Source organism: Fonsecaea multimorphosa (genome assembly GCF_000836435.1).
Source record: "Fonsecaea multimorphosa CBS 102226 unplaced genomic scaffold supercont1.1, whole genome shotgun sequence".
Classification (NCBI taxonomy): Eukaryota; Fungi; Ascomycota; class Eurotiomycetes; order Chaetothyriales; family Herpotrichiellaceae; genus Fonsecaea; species Fonsecaea multimorphosa.
Window position 1 is genome coordinate 655,731 of NW_015971635.1, and position 16,557 is coordinate 672,287.

At 53.4% G+C, this 16,557-nt stretch overlaps 6 protein-coding genes across 6 annotated transcripts; 3 read left to right on the top strand and 3 right to left on the bottom strand.

The window, feature by feature from the left end:
• Positions 1 to 1,261: 1,261 nt before the first annotated feature.
• Z520_00252 (uncharacterized protein) lies at positions 1,262 to 3,010 on the top strand (the record flags this gene model as incomplete). The annotated part of the gene is made up of 1 exon (XM_016770773.1): positions 1,262 to 3,010. The coding sequence occupies one exon, from the start codon at positions 1,262 to 1,264 to the stop codon at positions 3,008 to 3,010; it is 1,749 nt and encodes a 582-aa protein (XP_016637683.1).
• Positions 3,011 to 3,421: 411 nt separating this feature from the next.
• On the bottom strand, positions 3,422 to 5,107 carry Z520_00253 (uncharacterized protein; the record flags this gene model as incomplete). Its single annotated transcript, XM_016770774.1, has 3 exons — positions 3,422 to 4,495; positions 4,551 to 4,760; positions 4,916 to 5,107. The coding sequence occupies 3 exons, from the start codon at positions 5,105 to 5,107 to the stop codon at positions 3,422 to 3,424; spliced, it is 1,476 nt and encodes a 491-aa protein (XP_016637684.1).
• A 1,395-nt stretch (positions 5,108 to 6,502) lies between these two features.
• Positions 6,503 to 6,940, top strand: Z520_00254 (uncharacterized protein; the record flags this gene model as incomplete). The annotated part of the gene is made up of 1 exon (XM_016770775.1): positions 6,503 to 6,940. The coding sequence occupies one exon, from the start codon at positions 6,503 to 6,505 to the stop codon at positions 6,938 to 6,940; it is 438 nt and encodes a 145-aa protein (XP_016637685.1).
• Positions 6,941 to 8,035: 1,095 nt separating this feature from the next.
• Z520_00255 (uncharacterized protein) lies at positions 8,036 to 9,079 on the top strand (the record flags this gene model as incomplete). The annotated part of the gene is made up of 1 exon (XM_016770776.1): positions 8,036 to 9,079. The coding sequence occupies one exon, from the start codon at positions 8,036 to 8,038 to the stop codon at positions 9,077 to 9,079; it is 1,044 nt and encodes a 347-aa protein (XP_016637686.1).
• Positions 9,080 to 10,268: 1,189 nt separating this feature from the next.
• On the bottom strand, positions 10,269 to 11,821 carry Z520_00256 (uncharacterized protein; the record flags this gene model as incomplete). Its single annotated transcript, XM_016770777.1, has 3 exons — positions 10,269 to 10,986; positions 11,041 to 11,329; positions 11,383 to 11,821. 3 exons carry the CDS (start codon positions 11,819 to 11,821, stop codon positions 10,269 to 10,271), a joined length of 1,446 nt encoding a protein of 481 aa, XP_016637687.1.
• Positions 11,822 to 13,180: 1,359 nt separating this feature from the next.
• On the bottom strand, positions 13,181 to 16,360 carry Z520_00257 (uncharacterized protein; the record flags this gene model as incomplete). The annotated part of the gene is made up of 1 exon (XM_016770778.1): positions 13,181 to 16,360. The coding sequence occupies one exon, from the start codon at positions 16,358 to 16,360 to the stop codon at positions 13,181 to 13,183; it is 3,180 nt and encodes a 1,059-aa protein (XP_016637688.1).
• Between the last annotated feature and the right edge of the window lie 197 nt (positions 16,361 to 16,557).

The following is a 16,557-nucleotide window of genomic DNA, read 5'->3' on the forward strand; positions in this document are numbered from 1 at the left end:
CAGGGCATTACCAGGCGTTAGAGTGACAGCCAGTCTGGAACTAAGCCGCCCTGAAAGGTTGGGACGAAACGGCTTGTCAATTCTTGAAAGGGGATCTGCAACATTGCTCGAGTGGTGGCGTCCAGGGTTGACTCGATCAATTTCGCCATAGCGAACAAGTCTAAAGGCAAATCGAAATGGGAATTCGCAAATGGTCCAAAGGTGGGGAAATATCAGATATCGTCAAGATACCTAGGTACCTAGGTAGACAACTGCTTCGGACATCAGATAGAAATCCTGGCTCGGGCCACAACGGGCACGGGCCGCTAGCCCGAAGATGGAATGCCAAGAATGCCAAGACTCAAGATGAAGCTAGTACCAATATAGGTTAGCGGGTGATTATGTGTACCAAGCGCATACTCCGTAATGCCTGCCAGCAGATCCTGCTTGTAAACCATCTGTCTTCTTCTTCGCCATTCCCTACCATCATTTGACAACCTGCTTCGTTCAACCATTCGAACTGAGCCTGAAGCTAACGGTGCCGTTGAGAAGCTGGAAGTGAAAGAAACGTCACCGATAGTGTGCCGCAGAGCTGACTAAAGCTTCGTGCAGACCCGACATTTTGCCGGAAAGGACTACGCGTCTTCAGGTAGGAGACCAGGGGGCAACACTTTGCGTGCAATGGTAGGCAGTATCTACAGTGGAGTCCAGAGTCTCGAATGCCTACGTGTCGCTCTACTTGTACTTTTGATATGGTCTATCAGGTTGGCGCCTTTAGGTAAGCTTTGCTGATGCCTCAGCGCCCTCTGTGCCCCTGTTTAGTTCTGCGTACTCGTGTTGACAAAGAATTCGTGTTTCATTTCCTGCCGAGCTGGGAAATAGAATTCCCATATTCGGTTGGTGCTGCGGGATGCACGTCGTTCGGATGTTTCCCAATTCGACATTTGTTATCGACCGCCATTCACTGAGTCTATCCAACCATCTTAATAAGCCGAGAGCTTAAACACCACAGCATCCATGCCTTTTACTCTAAACAGGGAATTTATGGCGTGATTCTCGTGCACTATTTTCCACGTGGGCACCATGCTTTTCCTGAGTCGAGACGATTACATATGCAATCCTTTGGTAAACACAAACGATCTCGATGGTTGCGGAAAGGCTAGAACTTGGGTAATAAGGACTATATGCCAGCCAGAGTGGTCGACAACAATGAAGTTCCAAAACCAGACTCGGGTGGATGACAGGCATTCCTTCAGAATTTCATCAGCATACGTAGCGACGCATGGCTCAGTTCGACATCACTTTCCTGCCTGTGCTTGCACGAGATAGTTCTCAACGCGATCGCGAGCTATACCAGGCTACCGCTAAATCTCATGCGGCTCGACTATCGCACAAATGGCGAAGGGGGAAGCGGTTTGGCGCCGGTAGTGCTAATCACCAACGTCGGCAGATTGCCGAAGAGTCACAGTCGATAGGCGCGAGCGAGACAACATGGAACCAAGATTTGGTCTCGCCAGGTTTGGTGTCGATCCTACAAAAGGGCAACTCGGACCCCTTTGACGCTCTTGCGATTCATATCACCCCACGCGTCAACCAGATCTTGACGTTCTATAAGCATGGCTATCTGCCAATGATCTATCCGGCTTTCATGGGCTCCGAAGACGCCATCCGCCGGATCGAGGCGTTGCAGACTCAGGAATACCACAACGGAATACTAGCGCTCCGCCTTGAATGCAGTGCCCGAGCCCTCCTTCTCATCAACGTGGCCTTCATGATCAAAACCAGCCCTCATGAGGGTCTTCAGGACGAGGCGCTCCTGCTAAAGCACCAAACCATAAAGTCTCTCCGTCGGGAATTGGTAAAAGGCAGTGTCGGTCAGACGCAATCGCTCGTTTTGGACAGCGTGGCAATGCTTTTTCGCGGGGCTCTGATTGCCGGAGACCTGGACGAAGCGGCGCTCCACGCCAACACGTTGCGGACGCTGCTCGAGCAAAAGTACGATCGGGAGGGCGGTGTCATGGATCTCGGCTTTCTCCTACGTGTCCTCTATCAGAACAAGCAGCTGTCGGTTTTCCGCTTCTCGCTGTCCATCTTTGACGTCGAGGAATGGGTCCCCAAGGTGCTCGCGTCGTATCTGGAGCCGCCCAAGGCTTACCTGGAACCTTTCCGGCAGGCCATGCTCTGCAGACTCGACCCTTGTGTCTCCGCGGAGCCCCTGCGCACCCTGTTTGTCCAGACGCTGTTTGGAGACTACGTGTTTGGTCTCCCCGCGGAATTGCTCCCGGGAGAGCAGCTGTTCTCCATGGTCCAAGTCTGGATCCACATTCAGGGCACCATTCTGCACAGCCGTCTCGTCGACTTTATCCTGAAGACCGAGGCGCTGCATCACCTCAACTTCGACCGGGCCACGGAACAGCCCATGCCCAGTCCGCGCCAGAACCTCTACTGGCAGACGCAGCGGGCGCTTGCGCTCGCGTTCCTGATCATGTTCGAGTTCAACCGGACGAACCTAGAGTCCGTGCAGACCGTCTTCGTCAACGCGCGGGACTTCCTCGCGCGGCTCAGATCCACCCTGTCGCTGACTACGCACGTTGCGGAGATTGTGCGTTCCCTCGCCGTCGATGGGCCTGGTGACGGTGATGATGATCTCACAGGAGAAGCACCGCAAGTTGACCCGAGCAACGCCCTACTCTACGCTCTCTGCGTGGGTAGCTGGACGGAGAAAAAGCACAATCCCCCGTCCTCACGGTACGACGGGAACAAACACGATCCGGGTAACAGTAGTGGCGGTGCCACCCGTCGTGATGACAATAGTGACCACCACAATACAACCCGCGGTCGAAGTGGCAATGACGACGATAGCGACGACGACACCTGGTGGTTCGCCGAAAACCTCGCGCGGCACGCACGCCAGATGGGTTTGCACAGCTGGCGGGACGTCGGAGGCATCTTGCATGGCTTCTACGATGCCCACGCGTACATGCCCGGTCTAGATGAGTGGGTCAATCGACTCCTCCTCAGGCATACCTAGCTGCCTAGGTATGAGCAGGCAGCGCAGGGCAGGGCAGGTCGGTTGGGTCCATTTTACCACCGTGCTTGCTTAGGTATGTAGTCGATCTCATCGGTCCAGCTATGGAGGCCGTGATTGCAGGGTCCCAGAATACGATGAAAAACACGGGGGCCGGCTGGGTTATGTTATGTAGGTACTGTGGTAAAACACCCAACCTGCTCCAAAGACATCTTTGGTATGTACGGTACGCAGCCCTGATAGGTATTTTATGGATAGAACAACACCAGTCATTATTTATCAAAACCTTCTGTATTCTGTTCCTGTCTCCACTGCTTGGTCTGGATTCTGCCCCTCTACCTCATCAGTAACCTAGATAACGCTTCACCCCCTCACTAGCCAAATGGGTGGGTGAGTGGGTGCGTAGGTAATTCGCTACTCTGTCGCTGGCTTACACCTGACCTTGAGATGATGTTGGCCGTAGAAATTCGGCAGGAACGAGTCGCGAAACCTCAAGTCCGCGGGCGGGGAATCCGCGTCGATCTCCAGCGACTCAAACCGACGCAACATGGTGGCGAAGGCGACGTACAACTCGCACCAGGCGAGGTTGATGCCCAGACACGACCTGGGGCCGCGGCTGAAGGCGACGAGGTTGGATTCCAGGTGGTCTCTCCCCGTCGAAAGCCATCGGTGGGGCATGAATGTCTTTGGATTGTCGAATGTTGTCGGGGAGGAGTGGACGAAGACGCTGGAGATACCCACGACCGTGCCGGGCGGGACTCGATGGGAGGCGATTGTTGCGCCCTTGGCCGGGACGACGCGGAGAAGTGGGGACACCACGCCCGGTGCGACGCGCAGGGATTCTTTGATGGTTGCGGTGAGGAGCGGGAGAGGCTCGAACGCCTCGAAGGAGCGAGGCGGAGTCGCCAGATCCGGCCAGACGGAACGGACCTCGTCGCGGAGAGATTGGTAGAGGTCGCGGTTTGACGGCTGCAAGATGTGATTGAAGCCGACCATCAGAGTGTTTCCGACCGTGTCGCCGCCCCCAAACATCAAGGCCTGCGCCTCTTCATACAGTGATTGCTTGTCGGGGATCGGCTGACCCTTGTGCGCCTCGGGATCGAGGAGTCGATGATAGATGATTTGGTGGGGAGCTTCCTCGAGGATGCTTGGATTCGCGGTCACTTCGTCAACTTGGTTTCGTAAGATGACCTGGAGACGGGTCAAGCCTGCCGTCTCGGGTGAGGCTTTGATGGCCATGTTGGGTGGAAGGGAGAAGACAAATTTGCGGAACAAGGGTAAATGTTTGAATTGGATGAAGGCCGGGCCCGAGGCCTCCATAGCTTCGATGATGGGGGCATTATACCCGGGAACATCAATGGCGTTCACAGATTTGGCGAAGCAGAAACTAGTAATGGTATCCATGGTAAAGCATCTGAAGGCGAAGAACAAGTCCGACGACCTCCCGGCTGCATAGTCCTCTGAGAGTCTCTCCACGAGGTGGTCCATCTTGATGGCAAGAGAGTCAGAACAGCTCTCAACGCAAATCCGGTGGTCTACTTACATTCTTCCGGACAAGAGTTTGCATCTGTAAAATGTTCCGTCGGGAGAACAGCGGCTGCAAGACATCCTTGCGCTGCTTAGCGTCGTGATATTTCAGGAAGCCAAACGAGGAGTGATCCTCGCCAAAGCATTCGTACGATCCCTTGTCCTTGTCCCAGCGGTTCACGTTGTTGTAGATATCGTGGTACGCTTGCGGGTTAGAGAAATGGAGCTTTTCAGAAATCAGTCAAGGACAAACGAGAGTGTGCGGCGAAGTTGTTCTAGACCTCGTTCGGGGCAACACGAATCACGTCTCCTTGAGGCCAATGTTAGTGTCATCCGTCTTCCGATTGTCGCTGACTTGCCATAGCGTTGATGCAGCTCTACCAGGACATCTGTCCAGCTTCTCTGCAGGAACAGCTCGATGTAGGTCTTGTACCAACCCGAAGCCTGGGCTGCAAGTGGGCCTGGATAACTTCGGAGGGGATGGAGAAGGACATTGTACAAGACATGGGCAATCTGAAGGAACAGCCAGGCGATGACTGCCAGAAGGGGCACTGAAATGAGGCTGTTCCACATGTTGCAAATGTATTGATGGCACCACCCTCGCAATGAGTCCCGTGGAAGTGTTCAGTAGAACGCCGTCCAAGCTGTGGAATGACCGATTCAGAGGTTGCAATTGAGGGCCAGAAACTCTACATGGGCCTAGTGCCATCATGCGCCGGTCTATGCAGACTCACTTGGTAGGACCAATCCGAGGTTGACTTGTGTGGAAGTTGGTTGATAAGGAGCCGCCATGTCCATGTGGTGTCGCGAGAGCCAAGAGGGTTGACTAACGCACAAACACCCTTTGGTGTACCTTTAGCTTACGCTCCACTGACCCCGCTTGATCAGATGCTAACTCGTATCGCGAGCGCCAATCGATCTGCCGAGCATAAAGTGTTTATTGGCAACTTGGGATAGCAGGTCGCCGGTTGTCGCGGCCGGGTCAAGACACTCGATCTCCGTACCTGGCTCCGTTACTTGCTTCAACACCTACCACACCAGTGACACCATGATGACCTCGTTCGCGGGAACAAGTATCCGGGGCATTGGAACCTTCGGCAACTCAGATCCATGGATCGTCGCAATGCCGCTGATCAGGGTGGTCGGGTTGCCCGCGCTGTTCCAAGCGACTGCTTCTTTTGCGGTCCTTTCAGTTCTTATCGCCTGTTCCCACGCCACGAGACTTGGAAGGAGGATAAAAGCGATGATTACAGGCAATGGTGTGATATTTGTATTTGAAAACATCCAAGAAGACATACCAAGAAAAGACCAAGACATTGGTCTGTGATATAGCCTGTGATATGGCCAGTAGTTCCATCATGGGATCGCGGGGAAAGGGCCATAAGGGCCATAAGGGCCAGAACGCGGCCAATGAGTCCCGCGCGTCGTTGGGCGTGTTTCGTGTTTCGTGTTTCTGTTTCTGTTTCTCGCCATGTGACGCGGCCGAAGAGGCTTGGAATACATGGCGAGATGAGAACGAGATCCTCTACCGCGTACGAGTTCATCTATTGTAGGGAGCTGTCACCAGTACAGTCATGACGTCGCCCCCCAAAGATAGAAAGATGCAGGTGGTGGATGGAAACCTGGAAAAACAGAAAAACAGACCAAACAACGGGTACGACGGGTCACCAGATGCTGGCGCCACTCCAACTCCATCGCTGCACCCGCACATCTCGGTCTTCGTTCCTGAAGTCCTCATCATCTCGAATGCCGCTCAGACTTATAATCAAATGGCCCACTCTATCTCTCCATGATACGTAAAGGATCCTTTTCTCGCCACAAAGTCAATCTCAACACCATACCTAGGTAGCTTTCACACAGAACAACCTGCTCCTCTCCTTTGTCACATTCAAGGACCCAAAGGACAGAGAGGAGCGGCCAAACCACCCCGCCGAAGAAGTTTACTGTTTCGCTTCGCTCAACAAGACAATGGCGTCGCCACCCTCATACACGGCCACAGCCGACCCCAGGAGGGACCGACTCCCACCATACAAAGCGTCGCACGGCTTCGCCAACAGCCAAGAAGAACTCGCCGCGCTCAAGGAATTCGCCGAGTCCAAGATGTACGTCGAGCCCGGCTCGCATGGCATGTTGCCCGACCTGCGCGGCGGGGCTGGAGGGCTGCAGTCTCTGGCGTGGGGAGGGCCGATGGGGTCCCGCAATCCGTACTGGGAGGTCGGCTGGCCCGCGCCAGAGAGCAAGGAGGAGCGCAAGAGACGAAAAGAGCAGGAGAAGCAGAGGAAGAAGGAGGAGAAGGAGAGAGACAGGGACAAAGACGGCAGCGAGAGAAGAGGAAGTGTGGCCGAGAGACTGATGAGGGTCATCAGTCGGGGCAGCAGCAAAGATGGAGACACCGTGATTTCTTGACGAGAGGCGACGGATTTTCTTTCCTCTTCGTTCGGGTGTCTGGATTTCCCTCCCTCGACCGTCCATGTGCATCATTTGCAAGTCCGGATGAGTGTTGATGGTTTGCGAAAAGTCGGGCTCTTTGTTGAGTCGCTGGCTGTACGAGTAGGAAGGCAGCGGAGGAAGAACATGGTCGAGTGTAACTATGCGTCGGCCTCATTCCGCTGTTTCCCCAGCATTTTGTTGTCTCGCGGAATTCATCATGATCTTTTCTTGGTCAGATAGCCAACAGAAATGCACTCGTATGCATTTAGGAGGCCCTGGCGAACCGAGTGTTACCTACCTAGGTATCGATAAACAGTCCTTGGATTAACAATCGCCTGACTCGTGAATACGCACAGCTCCACTAAAGCCAAGAGGCGCCCCAAACCGCCCCATCCACAACGGCCTCTTGTGGCTTTAGGGGGGAGTTTGGTAATGGGCACCCGCATACCTTCATCCCACTGCAGGCAGGGGGAATGGGGCGCCTAGCCTTGTCATTAGCTTCCCGTATCTGCAAATTGACGTCTGGCTTCGTAACTGATGCTCAAAGCAGCCTTGCTCTCACCCACCTCGAGTAATGAGTATACCTACATCCTTTGTCATCTCTCACACGCCTGACCCCGAGTCGGCTTCTCCTACGCCCGACCCAGCAACTAGCATCAACCTTCGCGGGACGGGTTTAAGGGGGAATTTCTTCATTTTGATCTTTGATATCGCCGAGAAAAGACGCAGATTCTGGAGTGACTGCCTGATGATACGTGGTGGGCCTTGTCCTGGCCTTACCCACCGTGGGTGCGGTGTATTAGTATGTAGATGCATACTAGGTAGGTAGCAACCCCCTGACGCAGGTACGTAGCGAGCAAGCCTGCAAATAGTGTGAAAAACACCCAGACCAGGTCTCGATACTTTCTGTATAAATACCGAGAGGAATCTCCGAGGTCGACGAGCAGCAAGCTGCATATTTTCCTAACCCAAGGAAACAGAGCCAAGTCTCTTTTTCCCTTTATCCAAGCTTGTCTAGGAACCCAACGGGATCCCAACATTCCTTTGCAAGGCTATCATCATCATCATTAGATGGATTCCCCCAAGTACTCATCCTTCACAATCCTGGAGACGACGTACAAAGTCGTCTCCAACCACGCCATCAATGTCTACACCCTGATCCCCAAGACCGTCCTATCATCGACATCACCCTCGCCCTCGCCACGGCCTATAATAGTCAAGTTCCACGGCGGCTTCCTGATCACCGGCACGGCGCTGTACGCCGACTGGTTTTCGGACTGGCTGGTCGAGTACGCGCTGCTTCATTCCGCGGTGGTGGTGTGTCCCAACTACCGGCTCGCGCCCGAAGCCACCGGGTCAGAGATCATGCAGGACCTGCGCGATTTCTGGACGTGGCTTGCCACATCCTTCCCAGCATACCTCGCGGCCGCCTCGCCAGGTGTCGAGGTCGATTTGGGCCGGGTGCTGTCCACGGGCGAAAGCGCCGGCGGGTACCTGTCTGTGCAGAGCGCGCTGGATGCGGCTTCACCTTCGGCTTCCCCTTCGCCGGGGATGATGAAGATCCGCGCCGCGATCGCGCTGTATCCCGTCCTGGACCTGAAGGCGCGGTTCTACACCGAGGAATACAGCACCCCCAAGGTCGTGCTGGGCGCGCCCACGATCCCCAAGGAAGTCATGGCGGCGCACCTCGCCTCGATCGAAGAGGATGCCAAACACGGCAGGCCGCGGAGGGTGATCAGTTCAGCCACCCCTCCCGAGAGACTGCCGCTGTGTCTCTCGATGGTTCAGCAGGGACTGATGACGAAACTACTCGGCGACGAGAAGATCCTGTTCCCGCTCGAGAGACTCGACGACATCCTCCCCACGGGTGCCGAGGCGGTTCCGCCCATCTTGATCATTCACGGGCGCGATGACAGCGCAGTCCCCGTGGAGGGAAGCGAGAAGTGGACTGCAAAAGCCCGAGAGAAGCTTGGGGATGACAAGGTCATGTTGGTCGTGCAGCCCGGCGAGCATGGCTTTGACACGGCAGAGAATGGCGTCACTCTGGACACGGCCTGGTTGAAGGAGGCGTTGGGGCCCGTTACCGCGGCCTGGTTGGGGACCACTACGGCGTAGGAGGCCAACTTCGGTCTTGGATTGTTAGGCACAGGACACTTTACGGATACAGCGATATTATGGTAGGTAGGGAAATAACGAGAGTGGAAGCACTGCTTCTAGATACCACATATGATGGGAAGAAGATGGACCCGCGGACAAACTACCTAGAGACCACCCCCCTGCTACCATAAGCCTCATACCTGACGACCTGAAAGCATGTCACCCCCACGAATGGAGTAAAAGGTACTCGGTACACACCCAAAACCCCCGGATATCACCCTAAATACATACTGCAAATGTTCCCCAAATTGGCATTCCCGCTAGGGGGAAGCTGTAAGAAGTGTTTTGCGTTGCCAAAAACGGCAAAAGAAAGGGGTTATCTACCTAGGTATGAAGGAAGCACGCTCTACAGGACCAGTTGCAACTCGGTACTCGGTACAAGGCTGAATGGGACCGGGGAGGGTGGCAAGGCTGAGTGCGTGAGTGAGTGCGAGTCTCAACCCCAAGGCCCAGCGTGAGCTCTGTTGCTTAACTGCTGAATGAGAACTACACCCGACTTCGCCCCAAAATCGAGCCCTTTCTACCGTTTCAACACAGATTAGAAATGCCTTGAACGTACCGTATCTCGGTCGTGCCACTGACGTCTTGTCTCTATTAATCTCGGTTTCATCGATACTCAGATACACAACAGATCCCGAAGCAAGTGACCGACAACAGCTTGAGAAGTAGTACTACTGTAGTGGACCATGCCATATGCCATATTTTCTTTTCCGCCCATTGGAAAGAATCCCGCTCGCTATTCTATTTCGTTTCCGTAAGAGCCAGTCCCTGGTAATATCGCCCCAATGCCTATCCGTCTAACTAAGTATACACGTTGAAAAGACACAAATTTCCGCGCCACCCCGAGCTAGTGCGTGATTCTGTTTGTCCTCTGGTATGCTCGGAGAAAACAAAGGCGCAGGTGTAAAACTGTTGATGGTCGTTCAATTGGTCCCAGCCATTTGAGGTTTGACATGTTCCAGACAGTTTAGCATATTGCGCTCGAAAAGTCGATGAGTGTGGATAGATTCCTGAGAGCTTCAGCCAGTCCAAGATGACGTTGCGTCAATTAGAGAGAATGTCGAGCCAGCCCGTTTATGGATGCTGTGGCGATCTCATCGCTTCTGCCCATCCAACTCAGTGGTGACCGAATGGGATGGTGGGGGTGTCAACCAGTTTGCGGCCTGGCCTTTTTGTCGAACAAGGTCTTCATCAAGTTTGTCCATTTGTCACGGAAAAAATCTTTGGACCTTTCCCACCCCGACCGGTTGAGTCTGTTGCTGAGTTCGCGATACATGTACATTTCCGCCCAACAATCTCGGCCCCACTCACATCCGGCCATGTTGACCATAAAGTCCCGCTCGTGCTCGTTGTAGTGGAATCTGGGGTCCAGAAGAGGTTTTTCGTCTGGGACAGCCTGTCCTTCCTCCGGATGGACGCCACATGCACCAGGGGGGAATGAATTAATTTTCCGTTGGGGAATAAATGCGAAATGTGTCCGCAGATATGGCTGCGACGCATACAGGTGCTCCAGCGCATCTTGTTCCTTGTGTTCCCACTCCATATGTTTCTGCTCGTAGAGGACAGGGTCCCACCACAGGTCAAGGAGACGGTCTGTGAATGGAGATCGTCGAACGAAGAAAGACCCAAGGTTGAAACCATCGCAGTCCTGAGGGATGATGATGTCGATAGAGGATGTCAGATTGTCGCCAGTGGGTGACCGGGCGACAGGATCGAGGAATTCGGTGATGGGAGGGTGGGCAATGTCGAGAGGGTTGTAGACATTAATATCGCGGTACACGTTTTTGTCGAGGTTGTTGAATATGTGGGATTGCAGTGATATCGAAGGCTCCATGATGAAGGTGTTCAAGTCGAGCCACCAGAACCTGCTTCCCGTCAGTCACACGTCACTCAACTCGTTCGCAGATGCTTTCTCGTACCATTCAGCTTTTGGGTACCTGGCCATGGCGTTTCGGATCAGGTCAACCTTTTCCCAGCTCTCACGCCATTCGTGAGCGTACCTCTTCTTGGTGCTCATGTCTGCAATATCCAATATATACCCCCATCTCTCGGCGTATCTCTTTTTGTTTTTCACGCTGTCGCGCTCGATGGCCCATTCTCTAGGACCTTTCCATTCCATAACACCGCCGCCCTCATTGGCTCCGAGGATGATAACGAATTTGCTGCCGCCACCGAGGTGGGAGTTGCCACGGTATTTGGACAGCACGTCTAGGACGGGAAGTTAGGACAGAACAGGATGGGTGTGTGTAAGCGGGACTCACTTGTCTGGGACAGTATAACCGTCGTCAGTGTGACAATGGACAGTATGATGAACAGAAACTTGAACCTCCTCAAGACATTGCCAGCAAAAGTCTTTATGCTCGCCAAACTCTTATTGCCTCCGGGAGACCACCGGCTGCGGCCCAGTTTCTCAGGGTCTTTCCAGTTGGCCGACGAAGGAGTGTAGGGACTGAAGGTGGGCAGCGTCGAGGAGATTTTCCGCCTGGACCGCTGAAAGAAGCCCTCATTTTTGGTCTGGACGCTGGGGTACCCTCTCACTTGAGCACTTCTTGCCTTTGCCGCAGCCCACTGATCGTCATTGTTGCTGTAACCGTTGACTCCTGCGTACACGCCGCCGTTGGGGGTTGAGCTGCGCTCAGTCAGACCCGGTGCGTTCCATCCTCCGTTGGGCAGTGGTGAAACCGATCGAGAATGGGACATCGGAGAAGAGGACGGTTGAAAGGAGGTCGCAGGACGGGGAGGGTTTGGATACGCATCAGAGGGGACAGCGACTGGCAGTAGTGAGTACTGTGGAGCGGAGGATTGTCTTGCTACTTGAGGTGTTGGCAGAATGGTGTGAGGGCGCGGAGGGTCAGTGTCGACAAGAGAGGCGCGGGATGTCGATTCAGCTCATCTGACTGTAGGTGCAGGACCATCTACAAAGCCCGCAACAAGACCGGGGATGAGAGTGGTTGCGGTGGTTGCGGTGATTGCGGTGCTTGCGAATGCAATCAGCAGCCACACATAGATGGTCTCATTGTCAATTGACTAAAAGATTAAACACGGAAGCAGCCCAGACTCCAAGGGAGGGGTTGTTCGGGTTATTTCTTTTCTGGAATTCGAATCTGTTATTATTTTCCCAAGTACCTAGTAACCCGCCTGCGCCCGCGATACTACCTACTAGGTAAGGTATCATATTAATAGCTGCCAAGCGCCTTCCGCGTCCTCGAAAACTGGTCGACTTCCGTGGCTCGTATCTACCCATCCCTCACCGGTACCCGCCTCGCCGCTCAGCTATTTCTCCATAGGGACAAGTGGTCGAGAGGCATGTGGGCGGCCGAGAATGGCACCTTGCAGCAACTACCTGTACCGAATGGAGCACTTCTCACTGCTCAGCAAAGATCAGAAAATGACAGGTGTCTTTTCACCAAAATGCATCCATTGCCTGTGATAGTCACAATCGCCTCTCTTTCATCCCACAACCCTCAGAAACTCTTACAATAGGGTGCTGCAGGCCCAAGTCCCTACATCTCGTTTCGCTTCTTTTTCATGCGCAGGAATATTCAGGGACAGGCACAAAAGTCGGTGGAACCTCTTGAGACATTGGTGCAGTTGGACTCCGCTGTTAGGTCTCCGCTTTCCGCTGTGCTGCGATCGACCTATGCTGGCTTTGCAGATATTGGTGGGAAGCCGCATGCGAGGATGAGTTACCAACCGAGTACTCCTTTCCCACAACATCCACAGTGGTCGTCGGGTCCACTCTAGGCGTGACGATGGTGAGCCACAATGCCTCAGACCCTTGTCGCAAGTGGGCCTCTGTCAGTTAGCTATCAAGTCCAGTGTCCACCCTCCCTTCCCTATCAGAGCCTGATATGTGCCTGGCTGGCCTTTAATATCGAGAAAAGTCAAATCTGCCGCGAGGGTTGCACAGTGCCTGGCCCAAGAAACCTTCAAGTTGAACATATGCAACTTGTGTTGTTTTTGTTCTTGTGGAACTCGATGCATTCGAAGCGCTCGACAAGCACAGCTCTATCATGACATATTCATTTCCAAGCGTCCCGACATCCAACAGGCATATCATCATTCAAGAACTGGCCCTACTCGCACGGTTGGCACCATGGGCACCTCGCCAGCATTGTCTCTCATACTTAGCCTCATACTCTCGCGCTCCTTCATGCGTTGGTGATGGTGTCGTTCCTCCTGGACGATGAACCCTCCTTCGCCAGCGGGCCTCGGTCGTGCGCTGTCCCCAAACGTGATTTCCACCTTGAACTTCAAAAACTCGCCCTTTCCATTGTCGAAAATGGTGATGATGTCTCCTGTGTATAGCTTGCCGAACAAGGCTGCATCTCCCGAGGGCGACTCCTTTCGCAATTCGACGTCGTTGACAAGGACGCACCCGCTTGCAGAAGTAGCAATTAGCGTTCTTACCCCGGGAAGCGCAGTCCAGTCATTCCCCCCGTCGACATGAGCCTCCATACCAGGCGCCCAGAACGTGATTTTGAGCGCATATTTGGGAATACGCGTGTCTTTGGCGTCAGGGTATTGGATGGTGCAATCAATGCCTCGTCCCCACACCGTGAATCTAGCTTCAAGATTGATGGTGACGTTGGCAAAAGATCCAGGAATGCTGGTGAACTTGCCATATCGTCGCGGAGGTTTGATGAATAGCGTTGTTTGAGAACTCGTCCTGGTTGGATTTTCCGGGTCTGGAGCGACGCGAATAAAGCGATCCAGTTGTCCCATACTTTTGACCTCGTGACCAGTCTTCGCGTCAATCGTGACTGCAAGCTCAGCCAACGGCGGTGAGTGTCTGGATGTCAGGTTTCCGTGAAAAGTCTCCGCCTTTGCTCGTAGCCTGCTGGCCCTTGACGCATTTCGCGCCTCGACCTCCGCTTCAAAATTGACAGGGTCCTCGACGAGGTCAAGGTCGATGCGACGAGTGCAAACAGGCTCTTCGGCCAGTTGAGCTGGATCCGCAGCTTCGTTATGCGCGTGTGGAGTGACCGAAGCCGACGGCGATAGTTGACGTGTCTCAGGAGTTACAGGATTAGTAGTCTCTGGAGTCGCAGCATCCGAGATATCTGCCTCGGGAGAAGCCATGTTGAGCTGACCTATTTGGTGTTCTGCCCCCATAAGGCTTGCAGCTGAACCACCTGCAATTTCTGGCACGCCAAGTACCTGAGGATATTGAAGTGGCTGGCCAGAGTTGTCGGCGTTTTCTGCAATGTTCGGAGGCCCGCGATTCCCAAAATCATTCACGCTGATTTGTTCCACTCGATTCCGGATATCTTGTACTCCCCTTGGGGTAGATGGGCTCAGTTCGCCGCCGAATACGCCCGAACTACGCAGAACGGATGCGGATATCTCTCCAAAGAGACGCTGTGCTGGTTGTTCTGGCGCAGTGGGTAAAGGCAGGAAACTTTCACCAGGTTCCGGGAGACGAGGGTATGTTATGTCTTCTGCCGCTGTTGATATATTCCTTATAGTGCGAACACGCTTCGCAGGCCGATCTGGAGTGCGTTCTGAGGAAGGTGGCTGGGTTAGCTGATTCAAGCTATCAATCAACTCTCCGTCGATGATGTCTTCGTCAACTTCATCAACAACGTCAAGCCAATGTTGCGGTTCCTCAGTCGGCTGCTCGATATCGTCATAGTTGCAATGATCAGGTAAGTCTCGAAGCCACGGATGCCGCAAGCATTCGGGCTCCTTTGGTCGTAGAGCAGGGTTTCGATTAAGAAGCTTCCCAACGAAATCAATCGCAGTCTCTGATACACCCGCCTGTCTCAGCGTGTCAAAATTGACATCTTTCGTCATGATATTGTTCAGCATTTGCGCGCCGCGGTCATCGCCTCGCCCGGTCACTGGGGGCTTTCCACAAAGGAGATGGAAAATGACGGCGCCAAAGGACCACATGTCCACGGACTGATCGTAGGGAGACGGAGGTGGTTTTGTTGCAGGTTCTCCTAACCGACGTCTTTTCGGGGCTGATCCTTGAGCATAATTTGCGTAGTCAGGATATACCTCAGGTGCACAATAAAGAAGCGTACCACAGAACGTCTTGAGAAAGGTCTCTTGGTCGGTCACACATTTCGATAAGCCGAAGTCGGATAACTTGACCACCAAAGGGTTTCGAGACGCTATGAGGATATTGTCCGGCTTGATGTCACGATGGGTAATGTTTCGTCGATGAAGATAGTAGAGAGCGTGCAATATCTGTTTTGCGATCTGTTGGACGTCGGCCTCGGGGATAGCTCCGTGTTTCCCGAGTTCTTTCGCAAGCTCACCATAGGGGACATATTCCATCAGGATGTAAATCCAGTGTTGATAAGTGTGACAGTCGACATAGTTGACAATATTAGGGTGCTTGAGGTTCTTCATGATGTTGAGTTCGCTGTCAAATTTCAAATCGAGGACACCATTTTTGATAAAACGGCGCTTGTCCAGCTCCTTCGCGGCGTAGATGTCGCCTTCTTCCTTTGTCTGTACCTTGTAGACGGTTGCAAAAGCTCCTTTCCCAAGCAGACCCGTAAAGTTGTACAAGGAACCCCCGTTCCAATAATTACCATATGTGCTCTCCCGCATGGAAGCGAATTGCGCCACGTCGCCTCTTGCCGCCAGGTACCTTCGTAGATTCTCTTCATATTCATCTTCGAAGTCACCCCGACTCGGTATCCGTACCATCATCTTGACCTCTTGCTTCCTTCCGCCACCGTAGAGAGAAATAATAGAACCATGCCTGAGGACTATAGTGGCGGGCTTGAGGGCCGGATTGTCTCGCCGAGCTCTCGCCCTGAGGTGGACATCATCGACAACAGTTCCGTTGGTAGACAAGTCTTCCAACATAAGGCTACCCTGGTTGTTCACAAATATCTTGAAATGCACCTTACTCACTAAGGTGTCATGGTCGTACGCGGTTAGAAGCACATCGCATTGACTCCTGGTACGGCCAAATCGAAAACCGTCCTTCAGATTCGTGACAGGCGAGGACATTCGCAAAGCTATATCTCGCGGTTGATTGTACTCCTCACGGAAAAGCAGGTCGTCTTGACTGATATTCTCAAGGTCGGCATTTTGCAAGATGTGCATGGGCGAGACCAACAGGTTGGCTTTTACTGCATCGAATGCAGCCGGGGAGGTTGGACTCAGCAGACATATCACGTCTATGGCATCCTCGTCCGAAATATTAGAAACATTTCTCCTGAGACGACGTGGGTCTTCAATCGGTTGCGTTGCAGGCTGAGTGGGTTGAGAGACCATGATGACAGTATTGAAGTTGTTGCACAAGAGATTGGAATGCCCAGAGAGCAGAAGAGGTCAAACTGAGAGGGATCCGTGGGGTTTGCACTCAAGTGGTATGTTCTTTCGCAGCCAGGTGATACTGTAGGAAAGTTGTGAGTAGAATTGGGTTTCGTAGTCCAAAGGCACACTGACCAGAGACAAATGGTTTACTTCAC